Below are 20,912 nucleotides of genomic sequence, written 5' to 3' on the forward strand. Positions count from 1 at the left end.
CCACAAGCCCACTGTGTGGGAGAGGCACTGAGGCTTAGGATGAAGGATCTGCACCAATGGCAGCCCTGGGCTGACCGCCGATCCTTCCTGCTCTAATACTGGTGGCAACATTGAGTTCCGGATTAAATCTCAATGAAATGACAGAAGGAAAAAAAAGCCAAAACCTGCTCATAATCATCGGAACTGCCCCTGGGAGGCCCTACGTGATCCTGACTCTGGGCTGTGTGCTGTCCTCTACCCGGACTTCCTCCCACGCCTGGCAAGCCCTACTAGCCTTCAGGGTTGTCCCTGGTGTCCCTTCCTCCCCAAAGAAGCCTCTAGAACCAGCAGCAAACGAAATTATTGGAACTTGGAAACTCTCTTTCCCAACATATAGTTGGGGAGGCGGTGGAAGGTCCCTGAGTCCTTGGGCTCCACAGCTGACCTCCTCCTGCCCGCCTCCCTACTTAAAGGCTGAGACTGCTGGCATCATCGTCCTCCAAGCCCACGTGGTCAGTAGGTACTGCCAAAATAACAACCGCTCCTGTTCAGGTTTGAATTTCTTTTTATGTGAGCAAACAGGCCCCTATCTGTAATAATGAAAGCATAATATGCAAATCGACTGTACGGCTGAACAGCAGAACGACCATCCGGATGACCACGCTATGACACCTACTGGCTCCAGGCTGGCCAAGGCGGGTGCAATGCGATTGGCCGGGGGCCTGGCCATCACCCCATGATCGCCCTGCAGAGGGAGGCCCAGGCCACCGGCTAGTGGGTTGTGGCAGGTGGGTGGGGGCTCCCGGATGTGAGAGGGCACAGGCTGGGCTGAGGGACGCCCCCCCCCCCCCGGCACTCCCCCTCCCCCCGGGTGCATGAGTTTCATGCACCGGGCCTCTAGTTTATTATAATACTGTAATTTCAGTTACTTACAAACTGAAGAACTAATATATGGCAAGTTGCCAGGCCTTGGAGGCAGCTGGGAAAGGGTCCAGGTAGCCAAGAATTAAGAAGACATGACCTGGCTGGTGTTGCTCAGTGGTTAGAGTGTCAGCTCTCCCACCAAAGGGTCTTGGGTTTGATTCCTGGTCAAGGGCATGTACTTGGGTTGCAGGTTCGATCCCTGGCCCCGGTTGAGGTGCAGGTGGGAGGCAACCAATCAATGTGTCTCTCTCACATCAACATTTCTCTCTTTTTCTCTCTCTCTCTCCCCCTCCCTCCATCCCTTTCACTTTCTCTAAAAATCCATGGAAAAAAATATCCTCAGGTGAGGATTAACAACAACAACAAAAGGCAGAAGTGATGTTTGATGAGGGGAACTGAGACCTGGGTCCAGTCGTGTTCCGTTTCCTCTTCTGAACCGTGACATGCCGTTGGCACAGACACCCAGAGATCATGGTTCTGGTGAAGGGAGCTGGGGAGGGCCCTGGTGAGGACCACCAGGTCTGGCCTCGCTGTTAAGTCTGGAGCTCTCGTCCCCTCGCCGTGGTTTCTATGTGGAGAAGTGACTCATGGCAGTTATGAAACGCCGAGGCCTGTGTATTTACATTTCTGCCCTTTCACTGCCCTGGCCAAGGTTTCCAGCTTGAGGTAGTTCTCCCAAGGGAATGGCTGCTGGGAATGAGGAGTGGCTGGAAGGAAGTGGCGCTTGACTCACAGGGAAGAGGCCATGGAGCACACAGGTGAAGGCCAGGTAGTTGTTTCGGGCCAGCCTTCTGCTCCTTCCTCCTTTCTAGAAGGTTCCAGTTCAATCTGTGGAGAACCCTCCTGCACTTCCTCCCAAACACACACACACACACACACACACACACACACACACACACACACACACACACCAGGAATGTGCTATCTTCTTTAATCTCCAAAAGCTCTTTATTGCTTCGTTTTGCAGATAAGAGCAGCTGATATTTATTGACTGCTCACCATAACCCGGGCTTGTGCTAAGAGCCTTACTTGTATTAGCTAAGCAAATCCTCACAGCAAGCCTGTAGGTGGATTTTAAAATGTTCATTTGACAAACAAGAAAACTGAGCACAGAGAGGTTGAGTGACTTGTCCAAAGTCACACAGACTGTACGTAGAGCAGCCAGGACTTAAATCCAGGCATTCCGACTCCAGAGCTCAAAACTGGTGACCCTAATGACCCGGTCTCCCTGCAGAGGAGGAAAGTGAGGCACAGAGAGGTTAAGTGACTTGCCTGATGCTGCAGAGCCATGATTGCACTTGAATCAATCTGGCTACAGGTTTTTATCCTGCTTCTTCTTAAGAAAAAAAATCTGCTTGCTTACAACCCCTCCGGACAGCATCCCCCATCGCCCCTCCCCCCAGTGCAGATCCCCCACTGTGGAGAATGCGCACCAGACCTTCAGTGTGAAGGTCAGAGTTCAGCCTCATTGCTGCTGTTGATTCCTTAGGTGACCTTGAGCAGATCAGCACTCTCATCGGTAAATGGAGACGAGGGTTTGCCCCTCCCACCTAGAGGGCTGTTAATCAACGGCGATCAGGGGTGTGAGCCACTGCACGGTCCTCGCTGGCGTTCCTGTTGTTGTCCTAGCGCCCACCTCGGGGTAACTGCTCCTCCAGACTAGCCTTTGACCTGTAGGGCCCTGTTCTGGGGGCTGGGTAAGTTTTGGGTTTCCTGCTGCTGTTCAGAATTACCACCCTCCACAAAATGCTCAGGGATGCGAGGGTTTTGCAATCAGTATTGCATCAGGAAAGCTCTCTGAATAGCCCCATTCTACCCTCTTCCCCGCCCAGGTGCTGGCTCAGCCAACGGGAGGATGGGCACGGAGGGGAAGGATGCAGATACTTCCTCTCCCACGGCCCAGACGGGGCCTGGGGCAGGAACAGCGGGCCGTGGGTCTCTCGCAAACAGCCCCAGCAAAGGGCTAGTCCTCTGGGCAGATAGGAAGAGAGCCAGAGAGCCAAAGCCAGACTGGGGAGTGGGGTGGGGGCATGAATGGATTGGCCGGCAATCCCCAACCCCAGCCCAAGGAGCTCGCAGCCCTGCTAGGAAACAGCTGTCGCTAGGGGCAAGTTGCACACCCTCAGTGCAGACCGGGTCATAGCTTAGCCTAATCACAGGGAGGTCAGTGTGCACTTGTGCCCTCATTAAAGTCAAGCCCGCAGTAAGTACTCACCATGATCGTCCTTATTATGGCCCTGCCCCTCCGTCTGGCCTGCTTGACCCCAGAAGCACCGTGGGAAATCCACAGCTTATCACCACGGCCCTGCCGCCATGACCTTGAGACCGGTCCTCTGACCTCTGTGAACCTCATCTTTGGGACGGGACTATAGCCACCATGTCCACGGGCTGTGGGTGAATTCGGTGAGAAAATGGATCCAGAGGACCCAGCCCAGTGCCTGGCACAGAGGAAGCGCTCATCAATGTGGCCTTTATCATGGCTCTTGCTTGGATGGGACCCCGAGGGAAGCGGAGCTCCGGGAACAGAGGAAGCCATTGTAGGGAGGTGAATGGGGGGGGGGAGCCTCCCTGGGGATGGCAGGCAGAGTCCTCGCCCCCCTGGGCCTGGCTGAGTCCTAGGTCCACTTTCTTCTCTAGGGTGGCATTTATCCTCTCAGCCTGGGAACAGTGAGGGAGGGCACTTCCAGGATGGGGCCCTCGGGATTTTCCCATGCTCTGGTTTTTCCCGGTTCCCACCGGGGCTCATAAGACATTGCTCACCCTCTCCTACCCCGTAAACAACTTTCCTACAAACATCTGGGACTCGGACTGTCAGAGGACAGGAGGGCAGTGTGTCATCCCTGAAGGCCACCGGAGGTGCCTGCGGAGCAGCAGTGTCCTGGCTGCCAGTGTGTCTCTCTCCAGTGCCGCACGCAGGGACCTCGTGTGGGCATTTTAGAATGGACCGTGGCGGGAGTGTTCACATCATGGAAATCGGCAAACACTACAACCCCAAACGGATTGTTAAACATGGCACCCCACTATTCCTATGAACTTGGAAATGAGGTTGTCGGAGTTCAGGTAGGATTGGCCTTCAGGGGAGGAAACCAGGGGGCCAACCACACAGGTGTGAGAGAAGAGCTGGAGGAGTCCCCCCAAACGCCCAGCAAGGTGAACTGGGGTAACTTCAGGAGAGTGAGGGTAATGTGGAGAGCAGAAATCTAAGGAAACAATCGTCCTGGTGTTGTGTGGAGAAAGATAGCAAGGGGGCTCGTCTGAACAGAAAGGGCGCTGGTCAGAGAGAAGCATCAAGCAGCACGGGGGTGAACGGTGACGGTGCCTCTGTCATTGTCACCAGCACCAGACCCCGACTTCCCTCTCCCACACAGCTGTGTGCCCCTCTGACTGCACCCCAGGCGTGGACCAATTGCCGACGGCACCGGTTAGCTCGGGCTTCCATAAAAACGCCATAGACCCGGCGGCTAAACAGCTCATTTTGTCACAGTCTGGAGGCCTGTGTGCATCTCTTCCCAATCCTGTGACCTCACGTGGGTGCTTCAGATCAAGTCCAAGTTCAAGGTGTGGGCAGGTTTCGTTTCTTCCAAGGCCTCTCTCCTTGGCCTGTAGATGGCCACCATGTGCTCACATGGTCATTCCTTGGAATGGGTGCTACCTGTGTCCCAATCTCCTCTTAGAAGGACACCAGTCATATTGGATAAGGGCCCACCCACATGACCTCATTTTAACTTAATGACCTCTTTAAAGGCCGGCCCTATCTGCAAACACAGCTTGGGCAGAATGACTGACTGTTCGTGGATCTGCTGATACATTCACCCTGGTCGGCCGACTGCCTTGATCGTCGTAATTCTCATGATCAAGGTGCAGGAACCAGGCCAAGTGAATCTCCACACTCCACAAGTTCAACGTCAGGTTCCAGAGCCTGGTCCATGAGGGCCTTTCCACAGAAATGACCTCTCCCTCCCGTGTGTTCCTCCTCTAGTATCTGCTCCGTTCTGCTCATGCTACAGTGCTCCGTGCCGCTGCCTTCCTCCCACTCCGCCGGGAGCTCGCTGAGGACATGGCTGCTCTCTGCTTCCGGCGTCTAACACGAAGCTTAGCACATAGTAGGAGCTCAGTAAATACCCATTGAATGACCATTGACTCCTGCCAAGGACCAAGATCCTCCCAGAGTCCCAGTTCAGGTTCATCCCAATGCACAAAATAGGAGCACTCCCCGAAGGCCTTAGGACAAGTTTTGGTGAGTTGAGTCATGCTTTACATGAGCTAGGTAGGCCCTCTCGCAAACCCACAGGGGAGGCCATACCTAGTCTCACCCCATAGGGTAAGCAGAGATACTTTAGAGTTTCCTACAGAGGGGAATGGAGAGAGAGCGGGAGAGAGGGAGCGGGAGCGGAGCAGGCCTGGAAGGAGGCAGAGAAGGGATGAGGGAAGTGACTTGAGGTGGGCAGACCTTGGGTCCGAATCCTGGCTCACAGTCTTTCTAACAGTGTCACTTTAGGCAAATTAATTAGCTTCTCGGGGCCTCTGTTTCCTTAGTCGGCAAACAGAGAAGATGATATTGATTCGTAGGGCTGTTGCGAGGATAAGTGAGATAAAGTATGCAAAGCACAGTGAGCGACAGAGTGGCCGTTCAGCAGAGGCGGGTCCCCTTCCCCTTCTCCGGGGAGGAGGCTGTCTGAACCCACTGGCTGCGTGGACAGCTGCCTCAGATTCTTGTCTCCCAGGTTTGTGTAAAGTGAATTATAAAGTCTACAAACCCCACAAGAGCTGCCCCCGCTGAACGTGCAGCTGCCAGTTGCTCAGACCAGAGGAGACAAGCCCTCCGGGGAGAGCCGGGAGCCGGAGCCCCGGGGGAGCCAGAGCCCCGGGGGAGCTGAGGGGCCTGCCCTCCTGCCCCCTGCAATTCCCATGAAGGGACAGTGGAGATGCCACAAACATTGGCGACCCGACCCGCCTGTGGTTTGCCCCCAGCCCACTTAACCTCTCAGGTCATGGTCTGCAGCCTTCCCCAGAAATACGGCAGAAAAGCCACAGGCCTAGAGTTGGTTTTTTGTTTGTTTTATGAAAATCCCAGAAACCAAATAGCCCCTTGCATGGGGCCAGGCTGCCTTTGAGAGCGAAGGGAGGTGTGCTTGCCTAGCTGCCACCACAGCCTCGTTCAGCTGAGTCCAGGAAAATGGCATGTTTGAAGAGGCAAGATGAATTCATTCAAAACAGCCTGCAGACGGCAGGTCAGGTGGTGGTCGGGTGGGGACTCTTCTTTAATAAGCAAAGGGAAAAGGCAGCCTGTAGGATGTGTGTGTGTGTGAATATAATTACAGATATTTAAACCCATGCTTATGTGTCGAGATGACTCACTGAAGAGGCAGAGCTACTGAGGGCTCCAGGGGCCTCCCCAAGTCCTGAGAGATGATCAACGAGTTTACAGGGCACCTGTATGAGTGTTTAGAAAACGTCTTTTTTAGGTCCATTCCTGCCGTCCCAAAAGGTAAGACTTCCTTCTTTTTCACTGCCGAGTAGTATTCCATTGTGTAGATGGACCACAGCTTTTTTATCCACTCATCTGCCGATGGGCGCTTGGGCTGCGTCCAGATCTTGGCTATTGTAAATGGTGCTGCAAGGAGCACAGGGGCGCACATATTCTTTTGAATTGGTGTTTGTGTGTGTGTGTGTTCTTTTTTATACATTCCCAGAAGTGGAATGGCTGGGTCATAAGGCAGCTCCGTTTTTAATTTTTTGCAGTAACTCCATACTGCTTTCCACAGTGGCTACACCAATGTCACCCCAATAAATTCAATAACAAAATTTTAAATAATAAATTAATTGTCAAAGGAAGAAATGAAGGAAGAAAGGAAGGAAGGAAGGAAGGAAGGAAGGAAGGAAGGAAGGAAGGAAGGAAGAAAATGCCTCCTTTTCTGTCTGCTCGGCTCACACTGATCCTGGCAGCAGGGAAGCAGGGCCCCTTGGCACCTGGCTGCACTCCGCTGGCCGAGCCCTCTGCCCGCTTTGGGTGGTACCCGTCCACAGGTGTCCTGTGGCCTGGCACAGCTCTACCTGCCACACCTCCTAATTTGTCCAGAACAGTTCCAGAACATTGCAGTCAGCTATTGCTATGTAACCAATCACCCCAAAACAGAGGTAAACAATCCTGTGGGTCAGGAATTCCCAAGGGGCGTAGTGGGGGTGGCTCTGGTCAGCACCATGAGGTCTGGGGCCTCAGCCGGGAAGACGTGGAAGGCTGAGGCAGAGGACTCCTTTCAAAGTAGCTTCCTCGCTCTCCTATCCGCTGGGTCTGTCACCTGGGGGCTAGGTAAGAACGTCATCTACTGTGTGGAGAGGCCCCAGGTAGGCCTTCCAGGTGACAGACCCAGAAGGGCTTGGATGTGTTGGCTGGGATGTCTAGAACGTGCCCTGGAGGCAATGGCTAAACAGGCCAGGAGAGAGACTAGGAATCAGATCACAGCCTCTAGTTTGTACTCTTGTCCAGGCCCCCACAGAGCTTAGGGGGAGGCCTGCAGGGGTCTCAGGCTTCTTGTGTGTGCACTTAGAATAAAATAAGAGAAGCCCTGGCAGTGTGGCTCAGTGGAGGTCACCGTTCCACTCCCAGTCAGGGCACATGCTTGGGTTCCCAGCTTGATCCCCAGTAGGGGGTGTACAAGAGGCAGCCACTCAATGATTCTCTCTCATCATTGATGTTTCTATCTCTTTCTCCCTCTCCATTCCTCTCTGAAATCAATAAAAATACATTAAATAAAATAAGAGAAATGTTGGAATAGAATTCCTCTTCATTGGCAGTTGGATGTAGAAAGAGCAAGGTTAGGGGTTAGTCTGAGCAGCGCTCCAATTCTAACTTTGCCACCTACCCGCTGTGTGATCTTAGACAAGCTAATCCACTTCTCTGAGCCTTCTGGTGAATCTGTAAAAGGATGGTGATAACTACTTGGTGAGATTATTTTGAACATTAAACAAGAGAATAGGTCAGGGTCTAGCATAAGGAAGGAACTTAGTCAATTTTCATTTCTTCTCCAGTTCTTGGAACCTTGTCTTAAACACTAATATTGTCTTTCTTAGATATGTCCCAGTTTTGTTGTTGCTCATTCATTTAGAATTTAGGGGCAGGGAGCATAAGGCATGCTGTGTGTCTGTGAAGCCTTGTGTACCACGAAGGAGAGAGGTGGAAACTGGGAGCCCTGGTCCCTCCCTGGTTGAGAATTCCCCAGCATTTGGAAGGGGGAATACTCAGGGCCTTCCTAATGGTGCCGCCAGGCACCTACCTGGGCGTGAATGAAAATGAATCAAGTCCGAGCTCAGCAGTAGCCCAACCTTATCCAGAAAAATCAATACAGGTTTCCCCATATTACGCAACATGTGATTTCCTGAAAAGTTGGAGATAAATCAATGTTTTCCCCAGTTCAACATGTATTACGCATCAGGTGTGGGCTCAGAATTATGCCAAGGCTAGAGGACACACACACACACACACACACACACACGTACACACACACACACACACACACACATACACACACAATCAGCCGTGATTCTTGCTCTCAAGGTTCCCACATTTTTACCCAGCCACTTCCTAAATGCACTAAAGGAGCTTGTTAATGGCATCATGTGGTAGATGCTTCCATAAAGCTAAGAACTCTTTTAATCTGGGAAGAATTACTTCCTGATTAACATCCTATTTATTTATATATTTGTATTTGTCAACTTGGATTTTCACAGTGAAGGTCTTTTTCAGGTCAGCATATTCAGGCCTATCATGACTCTTTGTTGACGAAATGAGCATAGTTCAAAATCGAGGCATAGCCTCGATCACATTTGTGTAGAGGTAGCTAACTCAAAAATACCTTTCACGTCTCTGTACCTATTTGCTTTCATAAGAACCTCGGAAAGGAGGAAGAGCAGGACTTTATTATGTCCATTTCACATAAGACACCTGAGATCCAGAAAGAGCAATTAGCTTCTCCAAATCAGTGTCCCAAATGTCTGATGGAAGTTCAGTCCAGACTGCCTGCAGGGGAAGCTGCAGCAATGAGATCAAGATCATTTTAGCTCACTGTCCCCTTGGCTGACCTGCTCAGGCCCTGCTAAGGGTACCCGTCCATCCTCCCAGGCATCTGGGCTGGAAGCCCTCAAAGCTCAAGCCCCATCTTTCCCCAACTTGCATCCCATTACCTCCCCTGTGGTGACCCTCTGTCCTTGAATACATTTACTTGGTTGACACTAAGCCCCTCCTTCATAACAAACACTGGGCTGACTGAGCCATGGCCCCTCCTCTCTGTGAAAACAGTTGAGTAGAAAGTGCCATAACAGAAACAGGACTCAACCCCACCTGGGAAGACATTTACCTCTCTGACTTCTGTGCTGGGAAAATCTGGGTGGTGTTTTGAAGGATGAATAGGAGTTCGTTAGACTGGCAGGGAGAGGCAAGGGAATTCCAGTGGGAGGGAACTGCACAAGCAAAAGCACAGTGGTGTGAATTGGCACATTGTGTTTAGGGCCCTACCAGGAGCTGACACAGGTAGGGTGGAAGTGAGAAAACAGGAAAGGTGAGGCTGGGAAGGGAAGGGGGCCAGGAAAGAGGGCCTACTCTTCCACACTGTGGTGGCTGGATTTCACCTGAAGGTCCCTGCAAGGTTTGAGGCCAGGGCCTGATGTGATCAAGTTCAAATTTTAGAAAACATGCTCTGATAGCTGTGTGGGGTACGGATGGAGGAGATAAAGGGCACATTTTGTCTTGTGCACCATTGCACCTCCAGTATCTAGTAGGTGCACTGGCAGATGAGATGCTCAGCATATGTCGAAGGGATGAATAAGTGATCCAGTTAGGAGCTTATGCAGAAACCCAGAAGGTCCTAAGCTAAACTCACAAGGGTGGAGAGGCCTGGGGAATGTGCAAGGTTTTTATCAGTCAGGAAAACCAGGCCAGGAAGTTCAATGGGAAGAAGTGAATGGAAACTCTTTACACAGCTGGTCTGAAGCAGGGGCGCCCTTCAGAATCAGCCCAAGTTGTGGCAAGGAGGCCAGACCTTCATAATCACCAGTCATTGGGGTAACCTTCTGGAAAGGGTGTGACTGTGAACAAGGTAGCTCTTCTCAGTCAAGACAATGTCCAGAAAAAGCTCCCCAAGGGCACCCAGAGTTGGGTGGACTAAGTTCTTCAGTTCCGGCGGGGGAATCTCACAGCACATGATCACAGCCATACAAAGGGGATTTCTGGGGGGCTGGAGCCACAGAAGAGGTGTAGCCAGTCCCAAGCAGAGAGAGAAAGGAATAAGTAGCCACAATCCTCTCTTCCTCCCACCCACCCATCTCCCTCCAGGGCCTCCTGCTGAACATGGGAATCAGTTTGCAAGCAGCAGCCCCAGGGAGCTGCGCAGGGGATGGCTCTGACAGCAAACAGGTCTAAGGTGGACCCAGTGACCCAGTGGCACTGTTGGACGGGAAAAGGGTGGATTCAAAGGGAAATGACTGTCAGGGATTCTGGCGCCTGGAGTGTGTGGCGGTGCTGCCCCTCCCAGGGGAGGCAGTGAAGGAGGTGCACACCTTGGAGGAAGATACTGATGGCCCATGCTACGTGTACCGTCCAAGTGCAGATGCGAAGCTGGCCGTTCTGTGGATCTAAATACTGGCACAAATAAAATTTAAAAAAAAAAAAAAATATATATATATATATATATATATATATATATATATATATATATACTTTTATCGATTTTAGAGGGGAAGGGAGGGGAAGAGAGAGAGATAGAAACATCAATGATGAGAATCACTTATCGGCTGCCTCTTGCACCCCCCCACTGGGAATCAAGCCCGCAACCCAGGCATGTGCCCTGACTGGGAATCCAACCATGACCTTCTGGTTCATAAGTCTATGCTCAACCACTGAGCCATGCCGGTCAGGCCAAAATAAACTTTTAAGAACAAACACCTCTCAGGTGGGCTCTCTCCTGGCCATAGGACCGAGTGCAACCAACTCAGCATGGCACTGGAGCCCTTTACATTTTCCCAAAGGACTTCTGCAGGCTCAGCTCCCTGCTTCCCCTGCAGCTACTCAGAGCACTGAGCCAACATCCCTACCTGGTCTAGCCAGCCACCATTATACCTCCCCACTAAGCAACAATCTCATCAACCCACGAGTCCCCAGGTCAAATGCTGTCCAGATGGAGTCCTTCCTCTTTTCTCCCTGCAAATCATAATCTCTCCTGTGAGTCCCCACTAGTGCTTACCAGCTTGAAAGTGCCACCACTTACTAGCGATTTGACCACAGCAAGTAACTAATTCTTTGCAGGCTTCTTCCCCTGTGACATGGGGCAAAAAAACACAAAACCCCACAGTGAAGTTGTAATACCAAGTGAAGTAATCTGTGTAAAGTGCTAAGAACAGTATGGACCTCAGTAATGTTAGCTATTAGCATCATTTTAATTTTCATCTCTTAATCCTCAGCGTCTAGCTCTTAGTTGATGCTTAATTAGTGTTTGTTGAATGAATGGAAACTTAATATGGAAAAGGATTTATCCTTGGGTCTGGACCTGGTTTTCTATTTAGCAGAAGAAGCGCAAGGACTCCAAATTGACCTGGTTCTCTCTTTAAAGAAAATGACAGATTCTAAGGTGTGTGTACCCCTTCCCCCACCTCCCACGGAGCTTCGTGCAGAGTCTGGAACATATTTCATGCTCACCCAAACCACACTGCACGAATGCACGCACAGGACCTGGCAGGGTTGCCTCAGTGTAGACAGTGTCATTGTCTGTGGCCAGAATGACTTCCACTCCCCTACCCACCCACCACAGAACCGGGACTGGCGCCGGGCCCCAGACCCTGCTGTGGAGGCTGGGGAGGGGGCAGGAATCCGGCGGCGGCCACGTGGGCCCCTTCCGTCCGCTCCCCACATCCTTTGTTTCCCACTGGCCGCGGCTCAGGAAGCTCTTTCTGCGAGTCACCGCGAAGGGGCGGCGAGGGAGCCTGGAGAAGCTATTTCCGTTCAATCCGGGCGGGTGGCAGGCGCGGGAGGGGCGTGGAGGTGGAGGCAGCGCAGAAGGCCTAGTGTTTGCTTTTATTTCATCCAACAGAAGGTTCTATTTGTGGAAGCGAACAGACGCTGAGGATTAGAACTGGGAGGGGGGCAGGAAAAGGAAAAAAAAGCCATATCCACTACCACGCACAGGTCTTCCCCGGAACTACCGCGTGGGGGTGAATGACTGGTTCTGGAATTCATCACCTTTCCTAATCCTCCCTTCCTCCCGCTGCACCCGGACCTCGGCGGCGCCCACGGCTCCAACCGGAGGTCCTAGGCGCGGGGCGGTGAGGGGGATCCCCGGGGCGAAAGGCTTAACGGCGGGGCGACAGCGAGCGGCGGGTGCAAAGAACGGCGGTGCGCGTGCCCGCAGACCATTGTGCTAGGTGTGAATGGTAGCGCGCACCAATCACCGGCCACTTCGCCTCCCGCAGCCCCGCCCCCCCGCCCACTTCCCCGGGGCCCTGACGTCACGGGAACTTTTCCTCCGCCCCCCTCCTCCGGCTTCTGTAGCTGTGGCTCCAGGCCTGCCCGAGGGCGCGCGCCGCCTCCTGCCCAGCCCAGCCCCGGGGGTGTGTGCGCGCGCCCCAGCCGGCTCGGGACGCACCACCTGCGCTGGAGCGCGCGCTGCCCAGAGCATCCCCAGCACTCGGGCCACCCCTAGCGCCCCCGCGGACCCAGCTCCACCTCTGCTCCCCCCACCCTCAGCCTCCCCCTCCGCTCTGGTGATTGCTCGCTGGCGGCAAGGCCCGAGTCGTCGCAGCCACCTCATTGCACAACCGGCTTTCCAACTGTTTACACAGCCCGGCCTGTGAGTGTGTGTGTATACAGCGTGAGTCACCGAGAGGCGGAGGAGGTGGAGGAAAAGGAGAAGGAGGAGTGCACTGGCCGGGATCGCTGCGGCGCACACGCTCACTCAGTCACTCTCTCCGAGCGCGTCTCGCTCGCTCACACACACGCCGGGAGCTCCGGAACGCGCACACTCCCGAGCGCCGCGGAAAAGTTGATACGGCTCTCGCTCCGGACTTCTTGCGTTGGGAAGTGCATTTGACCTGCCTTCTGTCGAACCTGTGGAATCCTGTCCTCGCGGCTCGAAACCTCGAGAACGCCGGCCACCGAGAGTGTCCGCAGCCTCGACAACAATAGCGGCGGCCGACCCCAGCGAGGCGCCCCGAGCCGGAGCCCGCGGGGATCTGGGGACCCGAGCCGGCCTCCGATCCCCGGACGCGTGGCCTGCGTGGTCCCCGCGTGCAACCGGAGCTCCCGGGAGCGGCTCTTGCTTTGCTCCGTCTTAAACTCCCCCTCGTGGGCTGGAATAAGTCGCAGCGCCTTCCCGCGCAGATCCCAGGACGTACAAAGCCGGGACCGTCCCGTCCCGGGATGCGGGTCGGTCCCGTGCGCTCTGCCATGAGTGGCGCCTCGCAGCCCCGCGGCCCGACCTTGCTGCTCCCGGCTGCCCGGGGCGCCCCGGCCAAGCGCCTACTGGACGCGGACGACGCCGCGGCCGTGGCGGCCAAGTGCCCGCGCCTCTCTGAGTGCTCCAGCCCCCCGGACTACCTCAGCCCCCCCGGCTCTCCCTGCAGTCCGCAGCCTCCTCCCGCCGCGCCCGGCTCCGGCGACGGCTCGGGGAGCTCGCCGGGGCCCAGCCGAATCGCCGACTACCTGCTGCTGCCCCTGACCGAGCGCGAGCATGTGTCCCGGGCGCTGTGCATCCACACGGGCCGCGAGCTGCGCTGCAAGGTAGGCTCCCGGGGGTTGGAGGGTAGGGGTTGGCGGGGTTGGGGGACAATAGTGCTCGGGGTCTCGCCTGCCGGCTCCTGGGGGCTCGAAGTTGCCACCAATGCTTGAGTTTGGGGTCAGGCAGATAAGCGACTTGAGCCAGGTAAGGGAGCGTTTGACCAGGTTCACCGTTTTGGGGAGTGAGGGGTTTCCGATGGACTGATATAATGGGGCCCCGGTGGTCAAGAGGAAGTGCGGTATTCTATTTGCTTTATTTCTGTAGTATCGCCTTAGCTCCCTGTGCAGCGCATGGCGTTCCATATAAGTTATGGAATTGAAATGGATTCCAGGGCCATGCCATTCCCCTTCTCTCATTCTCGCTCCCCCCGCCCCTTGTCCTGGAAGGACGCCCTGCACCGAGTGCCTCCTTGGAGCTTGGAGCAGCCGGCAGCTCCCTCGCCTGGGTTTCCAGGCACCCGGGCTCAGCTGTCCGTGGGCTCTGGTCTTGGAGAGTCCAGCTTGAACCCGCGGTGGGACAAGAACCCGGTTCTCCCCAGAGAGCAGCCGGAGTGTCTCCCAGCCAGGGCGGGGGACTTTGCCCGGAGTAGAAATATTGGAAAGCCCACACCGGCTAGACTTCCATTCATGTCTTTATTTGCCGGCCAGGCTTTTTTTCTTTTTCTTTTTCCTGAACTTAAAGGGATTCCATCCAGGAGGAGGTACCACTCTTAGAAACTGGATCCTCCAGCGCCCAGAGACGCAGACCACTCCCACAGGCCACCCTTCGCGAACCTCACGCCCCGGTCTCAGACATCCTGAGAACCCTCTGGGCTTCTCCTTTTTTTCACCCAAGGATAGGGTCACCCCAGTTAAAGTCGCTCTTTGCTTTTCCGCAGCTCACCTGACCCACCCCTTCCTGGGTTTGCTGCTGCCACCTACTGTCCGACCAGAGTGAAATTTCATGGTCAAGCCCAGTTAAAACGGGGGAGGGGTGTCTTTTCTTTTCGGTGGCTGGGGGGCTAAGAGCTGTTTGGGGAAGAATCTGTGTGCGTGATGGGTGGGGTGCAGCGGAGGGGGTGGCAGGGGGCAGCAGAGAGGTTTTCCTAGCTGGTGCCAGAGCAGCCAGGCCTCAGAGGCGGGGTGAGCCTGGCCATTGTGCAACCCCTTCCAGTTCCTCTGAGCAGATAATAGCTGAATCCAGATGGTGACAACCCGTGTGTCACCGTTTCCAGTTGAGTCCTAGGATATGAGTAACTGAGCCAAACAAAAGGCTCTTACTGAGCCCAGCCAGCTTTTTGGTGGAGATACTACTCATTTCCTGGGTGCAGGTGGAGGTGGGAGTGGGGGGGAGGGAGGGATAAACAAACAAATGAAACAAACTGTGGAGAGGATCCCATATCCCGCCTGCGAGCATTTTCACTCAAGGCTGCTTATGCTCGAGCCAGACTGTAATGCAGGCAGGTTGCTTAAGGCTGCGTTGTCAGTCTTCTCTCTCCGAGTCATCTGTTCCTTCTGACTATGACAGCTCTGCCTGCTCTCCAGTCGCTGCTTCCACAGTCTTGGGCCTACAGGAGGCTATGCATTTCCAGGGCCTGCTTTTCAGCTCCTGGACATCCCAGGGGGCACTTGGTGCAGCACTGCCTGCCAACAAGGGAGGACCACAGAGGGCTGGGACTGGGGGCTCAGCTCTCGGAGCTGATGGGCTCACGGAAGGTGGGAACTTACATAGAAAACTTTTCTTCCAAGCCTTCCATATGGTAACCTGTTGGCTATTTGCTAGCCCAGAGCCCTGGATGTTGCTGGGTTGGGGTGTTAGGAGTAGCTGGGGTTGCCTAAGGTGGGGCAGCAGAGATAAGGGGGATAAATGAATGGACCCTCCTGTCAACCAAAGCCCAAAGATTGATTGAGAACGGCAGCCCAGCCTGGGATTTTGGAGGTGGCCTCTGCTTTTTTTTTTTTTGCCTCCTAAGTGGGTCAACTTCTCTCTGCAGGTGTTTCCCATAAAACACTACCAGGACAAAATCAGGCCTTACATCCAGCTGCCGTCACACAGAAACATCACCGGCATCGTGGAAGTGATCCTTGGGGAAACCAAGGCCTATGTCTTCTTTGAGAAGGACTTTGGGGACATGCACTCCTACGTGCGAAGCCGGAAGAGGCTGCGGGAAGAGGAGGCTTCCCGGCTCTTCAAGCAGATTGTCTCTGCCGTTGCCCACTGTCACCAGTCGGCCATCGTGTTGGGGGACCTGAAGCTTAGGAAATTCGTCTTCTCCACGGAGGAGAGGTGAGCAGCCTCCACAGCCCCTCCTGTGGCCTTTTGGAACCAAAACGAAGGTGCAGGTTGAGCAGTTAGGTGCAGTGTGTTGGCTCAAAACCACACCAAATTGGCTCAGTTGTCGCAGTGAGTTTCCAGAGTGCTCTCCGGAGGAGCCCTGGCCAAGGCTGGCTTATTCTGCACCCTTGTGGATGGGGCTTGGGGACACCTAGATGCTTTTGTGGGATGTCATGTGATGGCAGGAAGCCCTCACCACTTCCCCCCAGGATCAGGTTAATTCTCCATTGTTGTGAGAAAGGTCAGTTCTTCTGGGGGTAAATGTCAACCTGCCCTTCACAACTTTGACTCCCAGAGGAAGTTCTCAAATCTTTGTTTTCACCGAGTGGGTTTTCTTTTTTTCTTTCTTTCCTTTTTTTTTTTTTTTTGTATACCTGGAAGGTATCAGGAGCTAGCGAGACTGTTGCACTTGTAAAATTCTGCCCTCCTCCACACCGCATTCCTGTCCCATTTCACTCAGGCGTGGCCCCTAAAATTACTTTATATTCTCTGGTGACTTTTTGGACATCTTTATTGGGTTATGTCTTTAGAAAATAGGCACACTGAATAATAAATGGAAGTTGGCTGGAATTGGTTGCTAAATATAGATCATGGCTTACCTCATAGAGGACAAGATGGACTTGATAAGAGAATAATGAGACCTTTAAGATTCAGAATTGAGGTTTCAGACAAGAGAATTCAGGAAGCCACAGGAGATAAAGCTTACCTGATTTTAAGAGGTGAGCCACATCCCTTGTGGAAAGATGAAAAGCAATATGCTTGTAGAATTGTGGAGGTGGTTGTGCGTTATTTGGTTGTAGCTATTCGGGTAAGGCTGGTCCCAGCTGTGCTTTTTCACCCTGAGCTCCAAACCCCATGAAAGAGTACCGGGTGAGCACATGGTGCAATGTACAGATCTTGTAATACAGAAACCCACACCTGAAACCTCTATTTTCAGGTTGACCATTGTCACACTAATACATTTAATAAACGAAGAGAGAGAGAGAGAGAGAGAGAGAGAGAGAGAAGGTACTGGGTTGAGTTACCAGAAAGCATGGCTTTGTGTCTGACCTTGCAAGCATTATTGGAACATACCGATTAGCAAAGAAAAGCAAAGTGTTTGCAACGGAGAAGTTTCCAATTCCTGGCACATGCTCCTTTGACATGGTGATGTATTTTCTGAAACATGCCTTTCACACCTCTTTACTAGCTTTTGAAATCGCATTGCACAGGCGAATGTCATGTGCATGGCGTTTGGCAACCCGAGGGTTAAGCAATGGCAGGCTGACGCTAGTGTGTAACCAGCACAGGTGCAGGGTTTTAGAGCAAAAGCAGCCAATCAGGGGCAGACAGTGCGGGTTGAGTCATATTTTCCGTTTACAGAACCAATGGGTATTTTACATAACGACGCGGAGGTCAGGCTGAGGACACACCGAAGTTAGCACACGCATACTACCCTCCAGGGAACAGGAAGGCAGGAAGATTTAAAAAAAAAATCCAACCAGACCTTTGAGAGGAAAAGGAATTGACCCATTAGCCAGTACCAAATGCTTGCGTCTAACTTCACAACAAGTGACTTACTGCAACGGGCCGTTTCTTGGAAGCAGAGAGGGGCACAGGCTGCCACCAGATAGCAGAGGTTCCCCCGGGGGTCCCAGAGACCTGGGTGTCTGGATCTGCATAAGGAGGCCCCTGCAGCTTCATAGAGGAGCCTTGGACTAAAGAGTCTCAGATGTTAGATGTTACCTGAACAGGTCAGCCCCATGCAGAGTCCATATGCTCAGGTGTTGCTGTACCATGTGGGTGGGTGTTTTAGGGCCCCTGCAAGCAGCTGCTTCTGTTTGCTCATATGGCCTCTCTGTCCAGGCTGAGCGCTCTTGCAATTAAACACCTCCGTAAATGTCATGGACCTTCCTTGCACCTTTCCCAGCACGTGATCGGTCCCTCTGTGTGTGTATATCAGTGTAAGTAGGAGTGTTGACAACCCGTGGGCAACAGTGGTGACTCTGGGCTCCGTGTCCTGTAATGCAAAGTGCGGGTCCGGTAGCTCTGGCCATCAGTGGTGTGATAAGGACAAGATCAGCTTGTAGGATGCTGGGGCCCTTCGTGAAGAATAGCATCTACTGCTCTTCCCCGCCAGCTTTTGTAGAAAATGTCAGCATTCCCTGGAGACCAGCTCCCACTCCTGCAGCATGCACTTTGTGTGTTGTGCAAGCCCTATGAGGAGATATCTCTTTAGCTCCAGCGTAACGAATAGTATTTGGGGCTTTGCATCATACACTCCAGCCTAGGCGCTCTCTCCATACTTTGCACACGTCTATTGCAATTTGCATGGGTTTGTGAAATCCGAGTCCTGGTGATTGCAGGACACTGCTCACTGGATGAAGGGGTAAATGGCATTCCTTGGGCCTTGGCAAGGAGTGCCTGTGGGTGCTGTTTGTGGGGAGGACTTTGCTTTGCATAGCAGCTGACCCGGAAGTAATGGCTTGTTTCCTCTCCTACAGAACCCAGCTCAGACTGGAGAGCCTGGAAGATACGCACATAATCAAGGGGGAAGACGATGCTCTGTCAGACAAGCACGGCTGCCCTGCCTACGTGAGCCCCGAGATTCTGAACACCATGGGGACCTACTCCGGCAAGGCGGCGGACGTCTGGAGCCTCGGGGTGATGCTCTACACCCTTTTGGTGGGACGATACCCCTTCCATGACTCAGACCCCAGTGCCCTTTTCTCCAAAATCCGCCGTGGACAGTTCTGCATTCCTGACCACATCTCCCCCAAAGCCAGGTGCCTCATTCGCAGCCTCCTGAGGCGGGAGCCCTCGGAGAGACTCACTGCCCCGGAGATCTTACTCCATCCCTGGTTCGAGTCCGTCCTGGAACCTGGGTACGTCGACTCAGAAATGGGAACTTCAGACCAGATTGTCCCGGAGTACCAGGAGGACGGCGACGTTAGTTCCTTCTTCTGCTAATCCCAGAAACCTCAGAAACCTCAGAATTCTCACACATGGCATTTCCATTTCCAAAGATGGACAGGCCCTTCGACGCGGTGCCAGGCAGACCTACGATGGCGTAAAGACTGTCGTCCCCCGGACTTCTGTGTGGAGTGACTTGGTGGGTGTGAGCAGCGTGCACTCTGACTGGCTGCCCTGCAGAGCTGTTTCCCTTTCAGCGAGCCCTCGCCGACTATCCCTGTGTCAGATTCGGGGGTCTGCATCTTTGATCGGTGGCAAAGAGTATACATCCTACAGCATGTACTCAAGTGACATGAACATAAGGGAGAGGAAGTGGATCGCACAATGGCATTTGGGGACATAACCCATTTTAACGGGGTGACAAGTAATTTGGGCCAATACACCTGCCATCTTTGAACTTGTCTTCGGTAGCTAGACTTTCGCTATCTCAGCTTCTCTGATTGGAGAGTTCTTTTTTGGGGAGGGGCGGGAGAGGAGTTTGGTTTAACACTCACCCTTTCTTCACACACATTTAGCAATGACTGCTCCGCTTTGGGGGCGGACTGTTTTAGGAGCATAGGAACCTGCCTGCACCATGAACCCAGACTCTCTCCTCTGTTTCCTGCCAAGATCTCATTTGCACTAATGCCTTCTTTCTGACCTTGAATCATCTCCCACTTCCCTCTAAAACAAGCATGTTAAACATGCAGCCCGCCGGCCACGAGTTTGACACGCTTGCTCTAAAAGCACCAGCTAACGGTGAAGTGTCACAAGCGATTCGAACACCTGGCTCCACCAGAACTCTGAGCTCAGAGACACTGCAGGTTGTTTTAAAGGATTTGAGCACTTGGAAACCGTTAGATTTTTTGGTTCCTCTCAAATATATGTGAGCATTTATCTTTTACTTTTCCCCTAACACCATCTCAGGGTGGAGTGTTTTGTCTAAGAGGAGAAAGATACGGAGTCTCTCCACTCCTCTCTCCCAAGAGCAAACGTTAAACTTCAGAGAAAGTGAATTTTGGATGGTTCTCAGACCAAGTCCCAGAATTATACTTTAACCAACTCCCTCCCCGTCCATGGATATGGTCTGCCCTTGGCATTGTGTGTGTCTGCAGTTTTGCATGATGGGATGTTGATATTTCAAATGTGGTGTGGTTCATGAATACATCTGTATACTCAGCATCTGGAGGAAATAGCAAACCCCACATCTTTAAAGTCGGAAGGGACTTTAAAAGTCATCTGGTCCTACTTCTTTTTCTCTTTCTGCCACCTCCCAATGCAGAAATCCCCCCTCCAGCTTCTTTTACAACTGGGAATCCAAGTCTCTGTTTGAATGCTTCCAGAGATGGGAACTCACTCCCTAGAGCTTAACAGAGAAACTGCGACTTGCATTAAAAAACAAGTACAGATGAAATACCAGTCAATGTCTTGGACAGGACTGAAATTAGGTGGTTAAACGGGTAAACCAAACATACTGTATTTTGAGAAATGGCACAAAAACAGGCAGTCATCTTCAAGGGCTACGCCTAGGCAAACTACTAACATGCATTGTTAAGAATGCCGTGTATACCTCATGTACTGTGTACTTTGTACATATATTTTACCTTTTATACATATGTTCGATATTTTTTGTTGTTTTGGCTCTGAGGCTTGTTTTGTTGTCTGTGTCTGTCTGAATAACCTGCGTGTCTAAAACCACGTGAAATGTGAATGATTATCGGCAATATTACCTTGACAGAATCATGGGACTCGGAGAAGAGGGAGGACAGAGGCCTCTGTCGCACTAACGCTCTCGTGGTTGCTCGACTGTTGTATCTGTGATACATTACCCGGCTGAGGCTCTGGCCGGGCTGGCTGGGGCTTCTGCCCGGAAAGCTAGAAACACTAGATCCTTCCTGTACATGTGTATATATGTGAACAGTGAGACGGCTGTTTTTGACTTGTAGAGAAATTTTAATAAATCTGGTTTCGTAAGTCGGCGCTGTGAATGTCGTTTAAGTTCAG

The 20,912-nt window shown here is 52.8% G+C and overlaps 1 protein-coding gene across 1 annotated transcript; it reads left to right on the forward strand.

The window, feature by feature from the left end:
• Window positions 1–12,696: 12,696 nt before the first annotated feature.
• On the forward strand, window positions 12,697–20,888 carry TRIB1 (tribbles pseudokinase 1). The gene is made up of 3 exons (XM_080646455.1): window positions 12,697–13,666; window positions 15,637–15,929; window positions 18,461–20,888. The coding sequence occupies exons 1-3, from the start codon at window positions 13,307–13,309 to the stop codon at window positions 18,924–18,926; spliced, it is 1,119 nt and encodes a 372-aa protein (XP_080502581.1). The 5' UTR covers window positions 12,697–13,306; the 3' UTR covers window positions 18,927–20,888.
• Window positions 20,889–20,912: the final 24 nt, after the last annotated feature.

This window comes from Plecotus auritus (assembly GCF_963455305.1).
Source record: "Plecotus auritus genome assembly, chromosome: 11".
Classification (NCBI taxonomy): Eukaryota; Metazoa; Chordata; class Mammalia; order Chiroptera; family Vespertilionidae; genus Plecotus; species Plecotus auritus.